This window comes from Bubalus kerabau, chromosome 11 (genome assembly GCF_029407905.1).
Source record: "Bubalus kerabau isolate K-KA32 ecotype Philippines breed swamp buffalo chromosome 11, PCC_UOA_SB_1v2, whole genome shotgun sequence".
Taxonomy (NCBI): Eukaryota; Metazoa; Chordata; class Mammalia; order Artiodactyla; family Bovidae; genus Bubalus; species Bubalus kerabau.
In genome coordinates, this window is record NC_073634.1 from 49549160 (window position 1) to 49572072 (window position 22913).

General features: G+C 44.7%; 1 protein-coding gene across 1 annotated transcript; it reads left to right on the forward strand.

Annotated features, from left to right (window-relative positions):
* Nucleotides 1–7466: 7466 nt before the first annotated feature.
* IL36RN (interleukin 36 receptor antagonist) lies at nt 7467–11529 on the forward strand. The gene is made up of 4 exons (XM_055539104.1): nt 7467–7602; nt 8935–9020; nt 9997–10124; nt 10296–11529. The coding sequence occupies exons 1-4, from the start codon at nt 7574–7576 to the stop codon at nt 10518–10520; spliced, it is 468 nt and encodes a 155-aa protein (XP_055395079.1). The 5' UTR covers nt 7467–7573; the 3' UTR covers nt 10521–11529.
* Nucleotides 11530–22913: the final 11384 nt, after the last annotated feature.

A 22913-nucleotide genomic window follows, 5' to 3' on the forward strand; every position in this document is an offset into this window, starting at 1 on the left:
AAGTGGCTTCTCTTATTGTGCAGCGCAAGCTCTAGGTGCATGGGCTTCAGTAATTGTGGTTTGTAGGTCCTAGAGGGTAGGGGCTTAGTTGCTCTGTGATATGTGGAATCTTCCTGGATCAGGGATGGAACTCGTGTCCCCTGAATTGGCAGGCAGGATTCGTATCCATTGGACCACCAGGGAAGTCCTGTCCACCACTGTATTGTCTGTACTGGTGAAGCCTTTTGTCTCTGAACCAACTCTGGGGGTTCCCACTGTCTTTCCTGTTCTTGTGAAGAAAGACGCCCCTGTTCTTCTGGAGACTTGATCCTTCCTGCAAACAAAACCCTGAGAGGGAGATCAACTAGTTCCCATCTCTGCCCCACTTTCCTCTGTCTCTTGAATCCGTAGAATTCCATGGTTTATTTGTTCACAGTTGGGGATGGAGCTTGGGAGGGGGGACAAGTTAGTATGGAATCCAACTGCCAGGGGACCAATACTGGGTCCATTTCATACTAGTTTGTGATCTTGTGAACCAAACTCTCTAAGCCTCATTTTGTCTTATCAGTCAAATGCGAATAAGACTGGTGCTCATCTCCCAGGACCCCAGGCACAATGCCTGTACTGCTTTTGAGATGGTGCCTTTCACTTTTTCACCTTAGTGATGCTCGGAACAGAGAGGGCTTCCTTGGTGGCTCAGTTGGTAAAGAATCCACCTGCAATGCAGGAGACTCAGGTTCAATGAGCAGCCAATGTTAGCCAATGTAAGTAACGTGGAAATCCCATAGCATGTGCTATGGCCTCTCAGCCAGACTGGGGTGGGGCTTTCTCATTCTCTGGCCCAGGTAAGGGCATTAACCTGTGCAAGGAAGTGTTTGATCTTGAACCAGCCTCAAATTTAGGGGAATGTGAACCTGGCCTCTGCTATGTTCCCAGTTTCCTCTTTATGTACCTGGGGAGGAGACAGGGAAACACAAAGAGGGCAGTAAGCAGGTGTCTGTGGGTTCGTGCCAAGTGCCTACCATGCTCTTCGCAGCCTCTGTCTCATCCACTCCTCGTGACAACCCAGTGAAGTGCCTATTACTCTGTTTTTATAGAGAAACAAAAAGGTGAGATGAATCATCACATCAGAGAGAAGAAGAAAATTCCCAAGGCCACGTAGCTGCTGCTGCTGGTGGTAGTGATGATGTAGCTGACATTTAAGCATCTACCATGTGCCTGGCAGGCTTCCCAGGTGGCTCAGAGATAAAGAATCTGCCTGCCAATGCAGGAGATGCAGGTTCGATCCCTGGGTCTGGAAGATCCCCTCAGAGAAGGAAATGGCAACCCACTCAGTATTCTTGCCTGGAAAATTCCATGGGCAGAGGAGACTGGCAGGCTACAGTCCATGGAGTCACAAAGAGTTGGACACGACTGAGCCACTAAACATGCCTGAATGAATGTGCCTGGCACTCTTTTAAGTACATCACATATATCAACTCATTTAAGCTCAACAACCTGAGTAAATACTATTTTTATTCCTGTTTCACAAATGAGGACTTCAAAACACAGAAAGATTCAATAACTTGATCAAAAATACACACTGATAAGTGACACATTTAGGACTTGGATCCAGAGTGTCTTGACCAGACTTCAGCAAATGTTTTCTCTCAAAGGCCAGGTACGAAGTATCTTAGGTTTTGTAAGCTCTGTAGTTTCTGTCATAAATATTCAATGTTGTTCATTGTAGTACAGAAGTGTTCATAGACTGTTTAAGCAAGTGAACATGACAGTTGTTCCAATAAAACAAATAGTGGGCCCAACTTAGCCCATAGGCCAAAGTTTGTCCACCTATGGTCTTAACTGTTACAGCAAGAGAATGAAGAGTCAAAGGCATCAATACAGAGTAAAGTAAGAAAGAGAAAAATGAATGTCATATATTAACACATATGTATGGAATCTAGAAAAATGGTACAGATGAACCTATTTGCAGGGCAGGACTAGAAACAGAAGAGAACAGTTTTGTGGACATAATAAGAGAAAGAGAGGGTGGGATGAATTGAGAGTGTAGGATTGACATATATACACTGAAGTGAAAAGTGAAAGTGTTGGTCACTCAGTCATGTCTGATTCCTTATGACCCTATGGACTGTAGCTCACCAGGTTCCTCTGTCCATGGGACTCTTTAGGCAAGAATACTGGGGTGGGTTGCCATTTCCTCCTCCAGGGGATCTTCCCGATCCTGGGATTGAACCTTGGCTTCCTGAATTGCAGGCAGTTTCTTTACCATCTGAGCCACCAGGGAAGCACCTCCATACACTACCATGTGTAAAACAGATAGCTAGTGGGAGGCTGCTGTATAGCACAGGGAACTCAGCTCAATGCTCTGTGATGACCTAGAGGGATGGGATAGGAGAGTGGGAGGGAGGTTCAAGAGGGAGGAGATATATGTATACGTGTAGCTGATTCACATTGTTGTATAGCAGAAACTAATAGACAATTTAAAGCAATTATATTCCCAAAAAAAGTTTAAAAAAAATCTCTGAGAAATAAAATCATAATTGTGAACAAAATGTTAGGCAATTGTCTGGCTTTTTCTACATGATACAGTGTGTAATTTACTCAATGTCAATGCAGCATCATTTATCAAAGGCATTATGTGTCTAGAATATGCCAATGAAGAAAATAGAAAACATCTCCCTTTGAGTTTGTTTTCCAACAGGACTGGCAGGGGAGCTGATAAGTAGTACACCCAAATTATTCAATGTGCTTACAAGTGGTGAGTGCTGTGCAAAGAAATGGAGCATGGAAAGGGGAATTGGAAGTAGGAGAGAGCAGTTTAGGGTGGTGAGTGTAAGTTTTGTTCAGAAGGCGACAGTTTAGCAAAGACTTTAAAGAGTAAAAGAGTGAGCCATGCTGATGTCTTGGAGAAGAGCTTTCCATGCTGAGAGAATGGCCAGTGCAAAGGCCCCGAGGCAGGGACTTGCCTCACTTGTTCAAGAAAGAGCAAGAGGTTCATGTGCCTTGAATGTACTGCATGGAGTGGTGAAAGGATGAGGTCAAGAGTTAAAGAGGGCCTGATTTCGTGGGGCTTTGAAAACATGGCCAAGTCTTTTCTTTTACTCTTAGAGACTCTGGGAGCAGATGGGCTGTGATCTGACTCAGACTATGAAAAGATCACTCTGACTGCTGTGTTGTGTTTTGGAGTCAATAGCTTTGGATTCAGGTTTCCTGGGCTTGATTCTAACTCTAATATTAATTATAGGTCCAGGGCTCCAAAATCACTGCAGATGGTGACTGTAGCCATGAAATTAAAAGACGCTTACTCCTTGGAAGAAAAGTTATGACCAACCTAGATAGCATATTCAAAAGCAGAGACATTACTTTGCCAACAAAGTTCTGTCTAGTCAAGGCTATGGTTTTTCCAGTGGTCATGTATGGATGTGAGAGTTGGACTGTGAAGAAGGCTGAGTGCCAAAGAATTGATGCTTTTGAACTGTGGTGTTGGAGAAGACTCTTGAGCGTCCCTTGGACTGCAAGGAGATCCAACCAGTCCATTCTGAAGGAGATCAGCCCTGGGATTTCTTTGGAAGGAATGATGCTAAAGCTGAAACTCCAGTACTTTGGCCACCTGATGCGAAGAGTTGACTCATTGGAAAAGACTCTGATGCTGGGAAGGATTGGGGGCAGGAGGAGAAGGGGATGACAGAGGATGAGATGGCTGGATGGCATCACTGATTCGATGGACGTTAGTCTGAGTGAACTCTGGGAGTTGGTGATGGACAGGGAGGCCTGGCGTGCTGCAATTCATGGGGTTGCAAACAGTCGGACATGACTGAGTGACTGAACTGAACTGAACTGATCAGGTGAAAGTTAATCTTTCTATTCTTGGTTTCCATGAATGAAGCATAATAATTATGGTATTAACTACCCAGGGCAGTTCTGACCACAGAATGAGAACATTCAGGCCAACCACTAAACATAGTTCTTGGGACATAGTGAACATCAAATGAATATTGGCTATTTTAATTATCGTTTAATTTATCTTACTAATAAAAATGACCATTTTGCTATAATAAGCTGTTTGTGAATGTGTGCTTACCTAGTAGTACAGGTGTGTACTCTTACACTGTTTGAATCCTTATCTCCCCATCAAGGACAGGATCTGCACTCACCTCCAGGGCACTGCCACTCAAAGGTGGTGAGAAGTCTCCATTGGGAGCATTACCCTTCTGCAGGCTGGGACAGCCTCTGGGCACCTCCATGGTCCATAAGATATTACAGACAGATCCAAATGAACTTTTTGGCCAACCCAATATATTCTTTAGTCACTAAATCCAGTTCACACTCAAAGGAAAGAGAATTAAGCTCCGCTTCTTAAAGGGTGGAGTATCAAAGAATCTGTGTATATATTTGAAAACCACGACACATGGTGTGTGAATCTGGGGCAAAGGAACATTGTTTTATATAATGCCAGTTTAATTTTCAAAAAATCCAAAACATGACTTTCACACAAACATACAATGAGCATGCATCAAAGATATATCATTATTAATAAATGAAGGAACTGGAAGGATGATAAAGCTGATTCAAAGGGTAAGTCAAGGAACAGAAGCTTATATGATCAATCAGGAAAGAAATGATGGAGTGGATTGGCTTAAATTTAAAAAAAAAAAAACAAACCTTGCTTAATGAATTCTAAAGCAATACAACTGTACCCAGATCAAAGCAGTCAATTCTGAAGGAAATCATTCCTGAATATTCATTGGAGGGACTGATGCTGAAGCTGAAACTCCAATACTTTGGCCCCCTGATGCAAAGAACTGACTCATTGGAAAAGATGCTGGGAAAGTTTGAAGGCAGGAGGAAAAGGGGATGACAGAGGATGAGATGGTCAGATGGCATCACCGACTCGATGGACATGAGTTTGAGCAAGCTTTGGGAGTTGGTGATGGACAGGGAAGCCTGGCATGCTGCAGTCCATGGGATTGCAAAGAGCTGGACATGACTGAGCAAGTGAACTAAACTGACAGCTGATACCTTTTAGGACTATCTTTTCTATCAGGCAGAAATTATTTGCAATTTATCAATCTTCTCTTAGTTCACACCTAACTTCATGGAGTCTGATAATCTAACCCATGGTAATTGATAAGTCAAACAAAGACGGACTTTCCCCAGAGAACTATGCAATTGTTGGTGGGACTGTTTGACAATGCTCCAGTACAACACCGAGAGCACATGCCATTATCATTGTGTTTTATTTTCAAGTTTGCAGAAGTTTTCTTAGCAGGGATTTGCTTTATATTTCTTTCTTTCATTTTCTTGGTTCATCCATTCATTGCCCCATCCTTTCACTCTGTATTGCCCCCTTGTTATGCACAACCCTCTGGATGTTCAGCATCATGGGGACGAGGGGAAGGGGACCACATACTGGCTTCATTCTTTATTAGCAGAAGGAGGAGGGAGCTTGATGAAGCACCATGGCAGCGTCCTGTGGTCACACAGGTGCAATTCACTAGAGTCAGGGGATCACAGGGGGCAAACCAAGCGGTTGGCATTTTACCTTTTTAGGAGAAAAAAAACCTTCCCTATTACCACTTCACAAATGAAAGCCTGTTTGCTTAAAGTCATTTTGCCTATTGGCCAACTCCTTCTGCAGTGTCTTTTTTTGTTTTGTTCTTTTTTGCAATTATTTGCACAAATAGTGTCTTTTCTATTTGGCCAGTTTATGGCCAACTTAATAATTTTTACATAAGGATATAATTTTCTGAAAGGTGTTTATCACAGTAGCAGCATTATGAGTGATGAATTCCTACCCTTTGAACCATGTGATATTTTATTTATTTTTTAACATTTTAGGACATTTTAGTCCATTCATCTGAAAACAATATTTTTACATTAACAATAAATGGTTTTATGTGGTGCTCAAGACATAATTAAATTGTTATTATGCACTGACCCTTACCTTTCATTTAGATCCATTACATGGAGCATATGGAAGGATTAAAACTTCACGAAATGTCATACAATCACACATTATTTTATCAGTTATGTACTGAAGAAAGAGCAATAATAGATGGCCCAAGCTAGATTTTTTCAAGGGAAATAATCAGACACACAAGCAAAGATGTTGATGCAAAGATGTTTGTCACTGAAAGATTTTCAATAACACATTATGATAATAACAATGGCTAATAATAATTGATTGCTGTAATTAAATGATGTTGCATAGAAATACTCTGCAGCTTTTCAATGTTCTGATATCATTATGTCAGCCAGTGAAGTTGCTCAGTCGTGTCTGACTCTTTGCAATCCCGTGGATTGTAGCCTACCAGGCTCCTCCATCCATGGAATTTTCCAGGCGAGAGTACTGGAGTGGGTTGCCATTTCCCTCTCCAGGGGATCTTCCCGATCCAGGGATCAAACCCACATCTCCTGCATTGCAGGCAGACACTTTACCACCTGAGCTACCAGGGAAGTATATCATTATACTTGATATGAAAAGAGATTCTGCTATTTTGCTTACATGACTAAAGCGAGTTGAAAGTAGGGTAGGCGGCTCAGACGGTCAAGAATCTGCCTGCAATGCGGGAGACCTGGATTCTTTCCCTGGGTTGCACAGATCCCCTGGAGGAGAACATGGCAACCCACTCCAGAATTCTTGCCTGGAGAATCCCCATGGACAGAGGAGCCTGGCAAGCTACAGTCCATGGGGTCACAAAGAGTCGAACAGGACAGAGAGACTAAACAGAGCACATCTGGGATGTAGTATGTGTAAAGTGATGGTTACAGGTATGTATGTGCAGAGGAAAAACTGTTGTTCTTGGTTTGCTGATGATACACAAGCTGGAGACGAGAATTCTTTTTTTTTTTTTTTTTTTTGTCAATCTGGATTTTCAGGTTTTTCTACAATGAATAATCTTAACAGTACCTAAGCAGGCGAGCTCCACCTCCAGCATTTTCCATAGTCTTGGCAAAGGCATACAGGAAAGAAGGAAGAAGGGAAGGAAAGGAGGGAGGAAACGAAAGAGGGAGAGAAGGAAGGAGGGCAGGGAGAAAGGAGGAAAGGGGGTTGTTCTAGCTCACTGCATGTTGCCCTTGGGTCTGGCAGGGCCAGATGTCTAGGAGCTCAGTGATCACAAAGGGCTGGAAAGCCCCTGGAAGTTCTTCAGAATTGCTCGAAGAAGAAGACTGTTTCCAAAACTTTCCTTCTCTGAGTGAGATAATGAGCAGCAGGTGTTTCTGGAAGCTTAAGGTGGTATGAAATCACTCTGGAAATCCTGCTCCTCCCGAGACTGAGGCAGTTTCAGGGGCCCCTCCCTAGGGATCATTAAAAGGGCTGAGGCAACCTTGGAGGAGCAGGCAGACAGCACGGGCTCCGTCAGGAGAAAGGAGAATTCCAAGGTGTCCTCTGGGGAACTGAACCTCGCCTCTCCTGACCCCAGACTTAGAATTCCCCTGCTCCTTGGGGGTTCTTCCCATGCCAAGGCAGAGGGTTGAGGGGGGAGGTGGAGAGGGCTCAGGGGGCCCAGGTCCCCTGCAGCTCAGCCTCCATTTCCACCTGAGATTTTCCGTTATCTCAATATAGGAGAGTCTACACACCGGGAAGCTCAAGATGGTCCTGAGCGGGGCGCTGTGCTTCCGGTGAGTATCTGAGCCCCTGACTGATTTGTGTCCAGTGGGAAGGGGCGCAGTTCCAGGTAGACCTGTTGTCCAGTCTTTCCACTGAGGGCATGCTCAGGATTGCCTACAGTGGGGGTGGCTGGAAAGGTGTGAACAGGCACCTACCTCCTTGCCTTTAGACCATCTCTTCCAGCCTCTCCAGACTGGGGCAGGCTTCCCTCTTGGGGGTTACCTGATGAGAAAAGAGCTGTGGCCTCGTCCATCATAATGAGAAAGGCAGTTAGGAGCTTGGATCCCTACTGTTACCTACCATCCCCGCCCTCCAATGTGATGAAGTGAAGTCAATTCAGGCATTACTTCCTTACTGTCCTTTAGGACAAAATAGCATTAGCAAAACTCTTCTGTCAGTCTGTCTGTCCACTGGCCTATGCTGAGTCAGGCGCTCCACTCTGGACTTGGAACAGTGAATGAGAAGACTCTTGCTCTCACCGAGCTCAGGGTCTAGTATAGCTTGCCCCCAAGAGAAGCCAGTCTTATGAGTGGCTTTATATAGTGGTGCTCTTTAGTCAAGGATATGTGGAAAATAGGTTTTCTAGGTCCCCTTTCGAAGAGGATTGTAGCACAACTCAGCATATTAGTTACTTTGAAGTAGAGATTTCTTTGTGTTTAGCCAACATTTAACCAATTTGTATATAGCATACATTTTTTTCCCATATGACATCTGGAAGAACCCCCTTCAGAATATATCTTTCACCTCACAGGATGTCAGAAAATCAACTGAGATTGTAAATGTGAATTAAATTTGAAAAACAAAATGAAAGAATTTTAAATGTAAAGAAATCCTTCACATAGTAGGGACTATATAGGCAATGGAAATATTAATAAATGCACCAAGCAGAAGAAGTAAAGGTAGAAGTTGATCAAGGCACATTTTAACCTTGAAAAGGCCTGAACAGCATCTATCCCATCTTCCTAGTTTAGCAATGAGGAGACTCAGGCCCAGAGAGAGTGAACCATTTGTCTATTGCGACGACGGTGGCAGAGCCAGGGTGAGAACCCAGGACTCTGACCCACAGTTTAGTTTCCTTCCCAACGTGGCACATGAAAGAGTCTGGTTAGTGTAGAAAAGATTGCAGAGGGAGAAGGAGAAAGTCCCAAACTCAGATGGGAGGCTGTGGTGTTGTCCCGGTGATAGGTATGTGCCCCCAGGGGTGGGAGAGGAGGCTGTGCCATTACTTCATGCTCAGTGGGAAGAGAGGGCGATAGTGCCTGAGATTGGGGGAGTCTCAAGAGACCAGGTAAGCTGGAGCAACCCCTCCCCTAACTGAGTGTCATCCTGTCCTGATATTTCAGAATGAAGGATGCAGCATTGAAGGTGCTTTACCTGCATGATAATCAGCTTCTAGCTGGAGGCCTACAAGCGGGGAAGGTCATTAAAGGTTGGTGGCCAAAACCTGACCCTACTTCCCTAGGTCTCTCTATATGCTCAGAGGGAGGGGTTCTGAAGAGGACTTAAAAACACTGGCACAAACCTACAGACCTGACACAGTAGATAGAGAATCAAAAAACCAGGCTCTGAGCAAGGACAAATGAACTACCACACTTTCCAGAATGGCGCCATGCCCCGGAAGCCTCTATGTAGAGGTGGGATTCTTTTCCAAGATGGCTGTTTTGTCATTTCCTCAGTAGGTGGAGCTGCGTCCAACATCCCTTTTCCTGGTAGCCCTTGCTGAGGACAGCACTAATGCAGGCTGTCTAAATCTTTACTTCCATGTGAGAGGGGGTTTCTGCCTCTTTACTCTGGGTCCCCTTGGCTCTCTGAGGGTCCTTGGTCACTCAGAGTGGTGGGACTTAGAGGGGCAGGTGGCACCATCTGGCTTTGTGCTCACAGCATGACCGGGCCTGCTCACTAAGCAGCACACACCTGGAACACTCTTACCAGGTGTTAGGGCCAGGTAGAGCTCTCTGTGAGGTTGTGTGTATGTGTGAGAGAGAGAGAGAGATGGAGGAATTATACAGAGAGGAACGAGACCTTTTTCTGATCTCAGGACTCTCACAGGAGGGTAGGAAGATGTCCAAATAACTCTAATTGGGAGTTTTATCAAGACAGGTAGCAGAAAAGTCTGGGGGGTCAAGGGGCATTGAAAGAGGTGATCAAATTTCCCTTGCGGTTTGGAGACCTGAAGTTTTTTTCTGGACAAGGGAGTGGATGTGGGGGTGGAAGATAGTATCTTCTTCAAGGTCCTATGTGTCTTGACGTTCACTGGACCACCTTAGGAGACCACCCTTCCCTACATAGCAGCTGCTATGAAGCTCCCCTTCTGCCCAGCCGTGGGGGAGGGTGTCCGATACATCCCACAGTTGGGGAGAGAGAGGAAGGGCAGTCAAGGTTCCCGCATCCCCTTCTTCCTCTAGGTGAGGAGATCAGCGTTGTCCCCAATCGGTCTCTGGATGCCAAGCTTTCTCCAGTCATCCTGGGCGTCCATGGTGGGAGCCAGTGCCTGTCATGTGGGACAGGGCAGGAACCAACCCTGAAACTAGAGGTGGGTCCTGTCGGGGCACTCTCACCACTCTCTGGCTTCACTAAGTCAAAGATGCTGCTGCTGCTGCTGTGGCTGGGGCACCTCTCCCTCACAGGATTCTGTTGATCATGGCTCTGCCTCCTTATGTTCCATTTGCTCCTGTCCCTCACCTGTCGTGCCCTCTGTCCGCAGCCAGTGAACATCATGGAGCTCTACCACAGTGCCGAGAAGTCTAAGAAATTCACCTTCTACCGGCGGGACACAGGGCTCACCTCCAGCTTTGAGTCGGCTGCCTACCCAGGCTGGTTTCTTTGTACGGTGCCTGAAGCTGACCAGCCTCTGCAGATCACCCAACTCCCGAAGGACACCAGCTGGGACGACCCCATCATCGACTTCTACTTCCAGCAATGTGACTAGGGCAACATGTCTCCAGGGCTCCCTGCAGGCCAGCTCTGGCAGGGGCTGGAGGTGTAGGAGGACACCCGTGGTGTCACTCTGCCTCTGCTCTCATGGCCCCCACTTTTGAGGGCTGGGCATACTGCCAGTCTTCCTGCCCTTGTTTCCCAGTTTGGGTAAATCCTTCTGAGATGTGGGGCGTTGTACAGTTTCTTCTCCTGCTGATTGGCACGACTGGTGTGAATCCTTCAAAAAGCCCCATGAAATAAACCTCTAATGAGTCAGGGTCAGGGGAGTGGTGGGAACCCTCCATGCTGTGATAAAGTACCTGGTAGCTCTTAGCCCCACAGGGCAGCACATCTCTGGTTGAGCCTATCAGGGCCACCAGCCGGCCACACGAGGTCCCCACTGTGCAGAAGAGGGAGAGTGTTCATAGAGTTGAGGACACAGACCCTGCCCCCTTCTCTTTAATTCAGCCGCCATCATATGCTGCCTTTTCCCTCTCTACCTTCATGTTTCAGCCATGGATGGGAGAGGGTGGTGGTGTCTGAGGAAGTGGCTCCAACTCAGAAGACGGAAGATGGGCATGTCACACCTTTTGAAATCCAAGTCACAATTAAAACCCAAGATACTGATGTCTCTTCACATGGAAAGATGCTCATGACATATTGAGCGAGAAGAATGAGTTACAAAGTAGCATATCTTGTAATTGCAATTTAATGAAAAAAACCTATTTATATATATTTCGACATAGAAACAAAAGTCTGAAAGAGTTGACTTCCATTTTAGCAATGTCAGGGTAATGCTATTACAGGTGATTTTTCTTTCCTTCTTTTTATTTATCTGTATTTTCTAATTGTTCTACAATGAAGCTGGAGTGATTGATGATCCCCAGTCGCTTGGTATTCATGCCCCACCCCTGTGCTCCCTCCCACATTGGACCACAGTTGTTTCCATGACCAATAGAACACAATGGAAGTGATGTTATGCAGCTTGTGAGATTAAGTTATAAAAGACACTGTGGCTTCTATCTTGGTCTGTTTCTTTGTTCACCTGCTCTGGGGGAAGCCACCCACTATTGTGTGAGCAGCCCTATAAGGAGGCCCAGTGGTGGGAAATGAAGGCTCCTGACAATGGCCACACAAGTGACCTTGACAGTAGCTCAGCCTCCAGCCCAGCTAGGCCTTCAAGTGATGCACCTCTGAGTGACTGTAACCTAGTGAGAGGCTGAAGCAGAGTCACCCAGCTAAGCTCAGCCCAGTCCTTAGGAACTCTGAGAAAATAAGTGTTCCTGCTTTATGTTGTTAAGGTTTCGGGTCAAGTCACTTGTTACCCAGCAATACATGACTAGTATGGAGGGGAAGAGAAATAAATCATTTACTTTATTATGATTGCAATTTTCTCCAGTGCTTTTATTGTCCTGCTCAAAATGAACACCATCCCTTTATTTCCCCAAATATGAAACTTAAAAAGCTGACCAGGGACGTCCCTCATGGTCCAGTGGTCAAGAATCTGCTTTGCAATGCAGGGGACGTGGGTTCGATCCCTGGTTGGAGACCTAAGATCCCACATGCTGCAGAGAAACTAAGCCCCTGTGCCACAACTACCGGAGCCCAAGTGACACAACTAGAGAGTCTGTGCACTGCAATGGAAGATTCCATGTGACATAACAAAATCCCGAGTGTGGCAACTAAGACCCAACACAGCTGAGCAAAATAAATATATTTTTTTTAAAGCTGACCATACTCAATTGGTTGAATATTCTGTTTCCACAAGATTTAGATCTTTCTCAACTACCTTTGCACCTTCAGACATATGGCCCAGAGGCTGTGACTCCAGGGTCTCTGCCTAAACCATGGGGAATCATAGCAGAAGCCAGAGGAGGGTCCCAAATGGTAGTTCCATGTGTCCCCTCTGCACCTCACCAGTCAGACCAGCCTGGCAGGTTCAGCTGCCACTGAAGGATCAGCGAGGGAGAGGCCAGGCCAGAGGGTCTGGCTCCAGGGACCTCAGCAGCTCCAGCCCAGAAGCAGCATAAGGCCTCAGGCAGCAGACAGCAAGGCCACAGGCCCCTCAGGGCTGCTGAGAACAGACTTGGTTCACACTGTCTGCCAACACGCCCAGAAAAGGTCTCATATCGTCACCTCCTCCCAGGAGCCCTTGCTGAATTGAGAGCCGTGGTCATCAGCTCTGACAGTGCTTTGTGCTCGCCTGTATGCTAACTCCCCCTCCTTGTAATAAGTTGACTTGGGATCTGAGGCCCCTGAGATCACCTCAAGTTAAAGTCTGTCCCGGCTTGTTTCCAAGCACCTTGTGTAATGTTTGGCAAATTATTGGAATCCAGAGAGTGTCAAATGTGGAGACTATTCCTCCACCCAGAATATTCTTTCACCCTCTTCTGCCTGTCAAAATAGACCCACCCTGCAGGGAACAGCTGAAATTCTTCCTCATTCTTGAAACTTTTTCCAGCTTCAAATGTGATTGCTGTATCACTTGTAGGCTGATAGAATTCAAAAGGGCTTTAGCAGGAATGAGCTGACAGGAGTAGTTGAAAGAGGAGGAATTATATAAAGGGCTAAAGCCCTTTCAATTCTAGGAATTTATCTTTCTACTCAAGGAGGTTCTCCCCTCTATTGTCTTCAGTATTCCCTGGGCTCAGAGATTAGAGAGTCTGGTCTTTTCAAGTGTTTATGACTTAGCTCCCCAGTCAGACTGTAAAGCTACTTAATAACAGGGACCATGTCTTACATGCATCTGTTACAGGTCTTGTTAATGCTCAGTGAGCACTCATTGGTTGCCTGGTAGAATGCTCTGTGCTTTGATGGTTTCCATTGAGAGGACAAGAGTTTGGGAGAAGGGGTGAAGAATGACTATTGGCCTTAGGAAACAGAAATCTGTTTCCACCTCTGCCCATATTTTTTCATTGCTCACTCTGCAGACATCTGGGTATAGGACTGACCTCTCCCTTGTCCTCATCAAGCCTTTATGAAATTTTGCAAATGACCCATGAAGGAGAATTGCAATAAAGCAGTTTGTCCCCAGAGAATACCATGCCTAAGTATCTCTGCCCCTTGTAAGTGGGTGGATAGATGGGTAGACATTCTGATTGGTGGATGGATGGGTAGATGGATGGATGGATGGGTGGATGGGAAGATGTACTGATGGTTGGATAGGTGAATAGGTAGATGAACTGATGGATTGATGGATAGATGGATGGATGGACAGATGAGTGGCTAGATGGACTGAATTAAGCAATATCAATCAGAGGCCCAGGTGTTCTTCACCCCTGCCCTGCTTACACTGTGTCATATACCCTTGTAGTCTAGGGCACAGGGCACCTGCTCAATCCCAGGATAAATCTAAGGTCAATGTCTTCTGACTGCAGTGGATTTCTTTAGAGATTCATCTCATCAAGCTGGTACCAATTAATAGAGCCTGTTGAAAAACAAAGACGTCCCTTTCATCTTTCCCAACAGGGGCTATTCATAATATCATCAACTCCCATTCTCACATTGCCTTGATGGCCACAGCCTGGCTATGGACAAAAATTTGTCTTTAGGCCCTTCAGACACACTCACTCTTGCCTCTTCTGCCTCCCTAAGTCTAGATGGAGCCCCATGGGAACCAAAGGGAAGGTGATATGAAGATGTCTGACCCCAGCATCATTTATCTGGCTGCCAAAACCACCAATCAACGACAGTAGCTTTGAGCAGGGTCCCAGCACTTGGCTTCTGCGAAGGCTTTATGGGCGGCTCTCTCCCCTTTAACAAACATTCATTAATGTTCCCACCTTCTTATTAGCTAGACTGTACCAAAGACCTTGTAAAATCCCAATGCCTTTCTTCCCCATCCTGGAGCCAATTATAAACATTGCTATAGGCTGACCCACCCTGATCAGGAAATATAAACTCAGTGTAGACAGCCTGGAGAAATCAGTTGGAGGTTCCAGGCACCCAGGATCTTCAGGTCAGTGGTGGAAAGCAGTGTTCTCTCTTTTTCTCTTTTCTTATCCCTCTATCAATAACTCTGATTGGCAACCTCCCTTTAATTCCTCCTGGCAAGCTCTCTAGTTAGCAAGGTATCCCCTACATAGATATCATAGGATGCTAAATAAGTCTAGGGACACATAGAAGAATTTGAGGAGAAGGTATAGCTAAGTCATGTCAAGGTTTTTAAATGTTTAGGATGACAGATTTTAAATAAATTTTAAAATACTTTTAAATTTATTTGGCTGCATTGGATTTTTTGTTGCAGCATGCAGAATCTTTTGTTGTGGCACACGGACTCTGTAGTTGTGGCTCAAGTGATCAGTTGCTCTGCACCTTGTGGGATCTTGGTTCCCTGATTGGGATCAAACCCATGTCCCCTGCATTTCAAGGCAGATTGTTAATCACTGAACCACCAGGAGAGTCCTCAAGGAGCACGGATTTTAGAAAGTAATTTCAGAAGAAATCATTTAGGCCAGTGGTACCCAGCAATGTTTGATGAAGCCTGATTTTCTTTAGGGATGCCCCAGTGCCTTTGGAGGGGGGAGGCAGTGTAATTAATATATATTTTTTTTAATTTTTAAAAATTAAAAAAATTAAATTTTATTGTTGATTTACAGGCTTGCCTGGTGGCTTAGCAGGTAAAGAATCTACCTGCAATGCAGGAGACATGGGTTTGATCCCTGGGTCATGAAGATCCCCTGGAGGAGGGCATGGCAACCCACTCTGGTATTCTTGCCTGGGAAATTCCGTGGACAGAGGAACCTGGCAGGCTACAGTCCACAGGGTGGCAGAGAGTCAGACACGACTAAAGTGACTGAGTATGTGTGCATGCACGCATAGTTGGTTTACATTGTGTTAGTTTTTGCTACGGAGCAAAATGAATCAGTTATATATGTTTGCACGCATGAATGCATGTGCCGGGGACCAGCCCCGGCTGATCCAGGGTATTCGAAGGGGAGAAGGCGTAGGCGACCTATTCAAATGTTAATTAGAGCTATAAAGAGTAATAGAATGAGGATAGCTCAGTAGGAAAATTCAGTGGAGAAAAGAAGCTGAGTAGCTTGGTTTACGCGGATAATCAATATAACCCATGACACCAGGTTAGCTCTGACCACGGAGGCCGCAGGCGCCCTCTCAAATAGCGGAAGGTGCCCCACCTTAGACACCTTCTCGAGTGGGTCTTAGAAGCCCAGGCAAATAATTGGTCGCAGAGGATATCCGCGCTCCAGATGGAGACTCAGCTGGAAGTTAAGGGGAAGAATGACATGGGGAGACCAAGCTTTGGCGAGCAAGGCCCGTAGCTTTATTTTCAACAGGGGCTTTTATACCCTAAGTTACACATAGAGGATAATAGGGGATGCAAAGTCAGCAGTCTTTGATCCTTATCAAAAACCAGGGTTTCTTTCCTGCAAATTTATCGTATACAAATGGTTTAGGTGATTTACATCATCTTCTGGCCAAAAGGCTTATTAACATTTTATGACTCTTGACAAAGACTTATCAACAAAGACTTATTTTCTCTAAGAGTAATTATTTTAAGGTTTGGCGCCATCTTCCGAAGATAAAATTGTATTCCTATAGGGCGGATGTGTAATGGGTTTACAAAGGAAAGAATTTATTACCTTATGGGTCTAAAGTTACTAACACCAAGGCCACTACTTATTTTTTTCTACATACCAACTATATTAATTAATACACATTCAAGGATACAATTCAGGGGATGTGGAAACTTGGCAACAAGCATTGGCTCATCAATGAAATCTTTTACTAGTTTTATTCTGACAGTTTCTAACTCTCTGAGAGGCTCTAAGCTATTTGAATATCTTAAGCTTCCCGTGCCTCTCGAGGCTGGGAGACTGTAAACAATCATATGCATAGCTGTAGGTGTCCGGGTAAACTTGTCAGGCGAGTTAGAGAGCTATCTGAGGGGTTTAGATTTAAACACTCCTGATTGCCCAGAAACTTTATTAATTGGAGCTGTAAGTTAACTCTTTGACAGAGAAAGCGAGATGGTGGTGGGGGACAGCCCCCAGTAAAGTCAGAGGTGAGAGCACAAAGCAATAAAGTAGGCAAACTCTGGTTTTTGGTGGGGTAGATGCTCGAGAATATCCGGGGGGACTCCTGAGGCTCGATCCCGCCTTTGCGTATGCCGAGCCTCCTTTCTCATGACCTTTGTCACGAGTGGAATGCCTCACCGGCTCCCGGCATGCATGCTAAGTGGCTTCAGTCATGTCTGACTCTGTGTGACCCTATGGACAGCAGCCTACCAGGCTCCTCCGACCACAGGATTCTCTAGGCAAGAATAGTGGAGTGGGTTGCCATTTCCTTCTCCCACATTTCCCGAAGGAGGGGAAATTTCCCAGCCACCCAAGACCAGACCCTGGCCTCGCCAGCCAGTCAGCACCTTGTACAAATGAATGAGACCTGTTTCATAAGACATTTCTTTCAACTCAGGAGGCACCAAATAATTGGGGTCAGCAGCTTGGCATGCTGAGAGAAACATCAGGCTCCCCCTATCTCTGAGAGGTAGCCAGGGAGGTAAGGGCCAAGGCAGAGTCCATTCTTTACTGGCATCTACACAGACACGTCCTTGTTATTTAGAACAATCAGTTTCCAGTGTAAAAACCTGTGGGCTTATTGCATCTACCCCACTGATGGTTTATCTTTTTCTTTCCATCAGACCTGCCATGAGGGCGTGGTTTGTTAATTAATTTGTTAATTTCCAGGGATCTCAGACTCACAGATCCTTCTAGGCATACAGAGAGACTATCTATTAACACAGTGAAAGTGAAAGTTGCTCAGTCTTGTCCAACTTTTTGCAACTCCATGGACTGTAACCCACCAGGCTCCTCTGTCCATGGAATTTTTCAGGCAGGAATACTGGAGTGGGTAGCCATCCACTTAGTTGTTTAGTTGCTCAGTCATGTCCATCTCTTTGAGACTCCATAGACTTAGCCCACCAGCCTTCTCTGTGCATAGAATTTCCCAGGCAAGAATACTGGAGTTGGTTGCCATTTCCTTCTCCAGATATACAAATATATCCACTCCTTTTTCAGATTCTTTTCCCATTTAGGTCATTACAGAATATTGTGTAGAGTTCACTGTGCTATACAATAGGGTCTTATTAGTTATCTATTTTATATAGAGTAGAGTGTTTGGTTACCAAGGGGAAAGGTGTAGTGAGGGATAAATTGGGAAGTTGAGATTGATATACACCCAGTGCCTACTTCAGTGGTCAATGCTTACTGGGTTCCCATATCTCCATTTCTCTCTGATTCTGCTAAGCGGGTACCTTTTATCCATTTAATTTTCCTTAGGTTTCCATGAAAACTTTTCTTTGAAACTTAAAATATCTTTGAAAACTATTTATCTTGCCCAGCATTTCATTCTAATGATAAGAAATTGGAGGCCTAGGGACAAAAAGGGACTTTCCAAGGTGGCAGAACAAACTTGTAGCAGAGTTAATTCTAGAACCAACCTTCCATTTGAATCTGCAGTGTGTGTCCTACTTGTAAGCATGGATGTATCTCAGCTGGGGCAGGTGGAGAGAGCTACAAGCTTTATTTTGTGGCCTAAAGAGCCTGTTCAATTTAATAAGGGAAATAAATGTCTACATATAAAACAATAAATAACACAATGAAACTTAGTGGGAGTTCAGAGTAGGATTGCAATGGTAAAGAAAATAGTCTTTAAACATTGAGTCATAGAATCACTGATAGTTTGATCTGGAAAGAATTTTAATAACCACATACTCTAATTCCATGATTTATAGATGCTGAAACTGAAGATTGGAGGTTAAGTGACATGACTTTGTAAGTCTGAGCTGATAATTAACTAGGCAGAACTAGATACTCAACTATAGATAATAATAATGGTATTATAATTATGGTATATTATTATCTATCTTGAATTCACAAGCTAACATCCTAAGCACTTTTCTTTCATATCCCATGGAGCTACAATCCATCCATTTCCACAGGTGCAATGATCATCTTTCTCTGATGCCTCCCAAGCCCAGATTGATCATCCTCTATAATTATCCATCTATAATTATCTATATCCATGTCCAGTGACCTTAATGCCAAAAGATCTGAATGGACAACAATTAGATGGGATGACTTTGGAGGTAGGGAAATCAAAGATAACTTTGAAAATACCTATGAGGAAAATAAGAAAGAAGTCTCATTGTCTGGGAGGTGGTTTAGTGTCCCTGGAGAAGTGAGATACACCTAGAAAAGTGTATCATACAGTGGGAAACCACTGTAGACTGGAGTGGGGTGGGGATGTGATGAGAGCAGATACAAGTCCAGAAACCTCAGATAGGTTGGGCTGTACTGAAGGTGGAGAAACCAGGAGTATAGGCACAATTTTAATGGCTATGAAGAAAACAAAGGTTATATGTTAAAGATATAATTTATTGGAACTTGTTGATAAATCTGTCATAGAGTCAAGAAGGTAGGAGAAGTTGTCAACAGTTCTCAGGTTTTGATCTCACTGTCTAGGGGAATATTATGGCAGCAAGAGAAATGATCCCGGGAGGGACGAATGGACTTGGAGGAGGAGAAGATGAATTTGACTTTGGATGCATTTGGTTGAGAATGATGGCAGGATATCCAGAGGGTGGTATCCTGGAGGCTGCTGGAGATAAAGGAGGATGATCAATCTGGGCTTGGGAGGCGTCAGAGAAAGATGATCATTGCACCTGTGGAAATGGATGGATTGTAGCTCCATGGCATATGAAAGGAAAGTGCTTAGGATGTTAGCTCGTGAATTCAAGGTTTAGGGATGACCCCCACAAAAAAGGAAGAATCCATAATGGAGCTGAGAAGCAGAGAATGGAGAGGTGTGAATCAATATCAAGGGATCCAAGGGAGGCAGTTGCCAAAGATCTGACAAATCAAAAAAGTCATTGGATTTGACTCTACAGAAGTTAATATTGGTCTTGGAGAGAACAGATTCGATGAAGACAATGTGTAAGAGGATGAAGGAGAGGGTGGGATCAATGTGAGTGTGATGTGCAAAAGAGCTTAAGGAAGCCCAGGGATATTTTTTGGTGATATTGGGTCCAGGACAGGTGAATTGATGAGAACTGAGATATCCAAAGATGGTGTCCAGAGAGGGCTATAGCCTAACGTCCAATGAAAGGTCACTTGGAGACAATTGGGAAGGCAAAGCTTTGGGGACTATGTGGTACTTTGGGAAGAACTATGGCAGATGCTCCACACCAGGAACCCAGGCTCTCTGATGAACTAGAAGCCGGCTTCTCATTCCTACTCACTTCTATATATCATAATCTATACCAAGACCCCAGGCAGGGATTCCTGATTTGGGGGTCTTTAGGAGAGAAACAGGTTTGAGGCCAGACCAGGAAAAGAGGCTTCTAGAGTCCCAGAGATCCTGCTGGACTGGACCATTCTTGACTTTCTGTTGGCTCTGAGTTGACATTGACCAAGAGGAGGAGTCATCAGCCTGTCTGGCCTGACGCTTGGCCCTCTACTTGGTCTACCGCAGCCAGCCCTTGGCACAGCACCAGGCTGCCCATATTTCTGCTGCTCCAACCAAAGTTTCTCCAGTAGTTTGGCTGAGAGTGAGTGCAGCATCAAGTGGGTTTGCATCAAGACCATGCTGCTGTCAGCCTATAAGGGCTGGGGGATCATGTGTCCTTTGACACTTAAAGTGTCATCCAGTATTAATACCATTTGGTTGCATGTTTGAAATGCAGAGTTTTAGGTCACCCCAGACCTAGGGAATCAGAATCTGTATTTTAACAAGAGCTGCAGATGATTTATATGTTCATTTAAGAGTGAGAAGAACTGAACTCTTGTACCATTTCCCCAGCCCTGTTGATAACAAAGTAACTTCAACAAACTTTAGTCCAGGAAATAGTACTTCTCAAGAGTCCTCCAGGTGATTCAATGGGCAGGCACATTCTGGAAAACTAATGACTTGGATTGAAAACTTCATTTTTTTAAAAATTGAAACTTAGCATATACTTCCCCCATTCCAGTATTCTTGCCTTGAGAATTCCATGGACAGAGGAGACTGATGGGCTACAGTCTATGGGGTTGCAAAGAGTCGGACATTACTGAGCAACTTTCATTCATTCATTCACAAAGGAAATTCATATTCATATAAAGGAAAATGTTGAAATGCTAAAATAAATAAAAATCACCCATAATCATGTCAGCCATAAATAAGTGCTGTAAAATATTGATCATCTTTGTTTCTATGTATGTGGGTAGATTAAAATGGAAACATAATACACACATTATTTATAACCTGCACTTTTCACTTGGTATTTTGAACATTCATATATCATAAAATGTTTTTCCACAACATTGTCTTTCATGTACACATACTTTCTTATTTACCATAATTTTTGTTGCTGTTGAGTTGCTAAATTGTGTCCGACTCTTTTCGACCCCATGGACTGTAGCCTGCCAGTCTCCTCTGTCCATGGGATTTCCCAAGCAAGAATACTGGAATGGGTTGCCATTTCCTTCTCCAGGGGATTTTACCAACCCAGGGATTGAACCCATGTCTCCTGTATAGATTCTTTATCACTGAGCCTCCACTTTCTTATTTACCATTTTTACCAGTCACCTATTATGGGAAGATAGATTATTTCCAATTTCTTGTTATTATAAAATATGATGCCATGAACATCTTTATTATTAAATACTTGGGCAATTCATTATTTTTCCCTTAGAATATGGAAAACAGATGAAATTACAAAGTACACAGAATGCTTTAAGACCTTGATTCACATCACCAACATCTCTCCAGAATTTGTACTCCTGTTGGTGTCCCATGATCCTTTGTCCTTACCAATGCTCAAACTCTCACTGCAAAGCTGAGAGAGAGGAAATGACCTGTTCAAGGTGATCAAGTGGCAGGTCCTGTACTAAAAGGAACCTTGACTACAAGCATCCTTCTAACATCCAGGCCAGGAGCTCAGGGAGGTTGAGATGGTTGGAAGTCCTGCCATCTGCAGGACTTCCATCTTGTAGATTCCCAAAATGTTGCTCAGGATCACCCTCTCCCTCTCTGAGCCCTGCTTCTTCATTTCTACCTTTCTCCCATTTCCTCTATGTTTCTCCTTTCTTTCCTCTTCTCTTCTCTTTCCCTTCTTCCTTGGTGAGAGAATCAGATCTATTCTTTAGCCTCAGCCCTAGCCATCCTTGTATTTACTTTTCTGGACTCTTCTCCAACTCCTCCCAGCCTCATGCCATGATTGGTTCTGGGTTTCTTTCTGTGCTGGATTCTAGAATGGCCTTTCTGAAAGTGATCATTTCAGGGAAAAGCTCTAGGGACAGATGATCCAACTGGCAGGAGCGGAGCTGTGTGAAGCTCTGTGGTCTGAGATCTGTATAGAGGTCACTGGCTTCAGTTTTTGGACAATTTCTTCCCCAGAACACAAGTCTGTGTCTCATGTGTGTGCTGTTTTCCATCTGGAATAGAGCGGGGGAGTTTGGATAACCTCTGGTAGGTCACAGTCTCAGCAAAGCATCCCCCAGAACAATGCTCTCTACCTGCAGGGAGATCCTGCCCATCCCTGGTGCAGGCTGCAGGTTCTTCCTAGAAGTGCTGCCCAGAGGAAGTCAGGATGGTGTCTCTAAGGCCAGGCTGGGGAGTGGGACAGGGTCTAAGCCAGGTTCTTCCTCAAACTGTGATGCTGGAGCCCACCCACCCCCATCTAAGCCCTGGGGAATGTCTCTTGGCTGAACTCTTTGGGGGTACCTTCCAACCTGTTTCCCAGAGCTGGCCCCAGGGCACGGTCATGGCTCATACTCCTGCCAGCTCAGCTAGATGTGATCCTGCATGGCCTCAAAGGAAGGCGATTCAGAGGGCCTGGAACTGGCTGGACTGGGGGCACCTTGGTGAATTCTCAGAGGCCAGCGATAGACAAGTTCCTGGTGAGAACTTTCTGCCTTGTGATGGGGTGATTTGGGGCCTTTGGGGTATCTGTTCTCCAGCTCCACCACCTTCCCTTTTCTTTTCTTAAAATTTCAGCCATTCTTTTTTAAAATTTTTAATTGAATTATAGTTGATTTACAATACTGTGTTAGGTTCAGGTGCCCAGAAAGTGATTCAGTTATACATAGATAGATAGATGGATAGATAGATAGATGGGTTTCCCCTGGTGGCACAGTGGTAAAGAATCTGCCTGCTAAGCAGGAGACATGGATTTAATCCCTGAGTCAGGAATATCCCCTGGAGGAGGAAATGGCAACTCACTTCAGTATTCTTGCCTGGGAAATCCCATGGAAAGAGGGGCCTGGTGGACTACAGTTCATGGAAGTCTCAAAGAGTCAGACAAGACTTAGTGAATAAACAGCAACAACAGCAGCGGTATATATGTACAATTCTCTATGCTATACAGGAGGTCCTTATTAGTTATCTATTTGTATATCAGTTCAGTTCA

What these genes read in the sequence shown, in the direction of transcription:
- IL36RN (XM_055539104.1), top strand. Translation starts at nt 7,574, where the DNA reads ATGGTCCTGAGCGGGGCGCTGTGCTTCCG. An exon ending in AGCGGGGCGCTGTGCTTCCG is followed by an intron (nt 7,603 to 8,934) that starts GTGAGTATCTGA and finishes CTGATATTTCAG; the next exon opens with AATGAAGGATGCAGCATTGA. An exon ending in AGCGGGGAAGGTCATTAAAG is followed by an intron (nt 9,021 to 9,996) that starts GTTGGTGGCCAA and finishes TTCTTCCTCTAG; the next exon opens with GTGAGGAGATCAGCGTTGTC.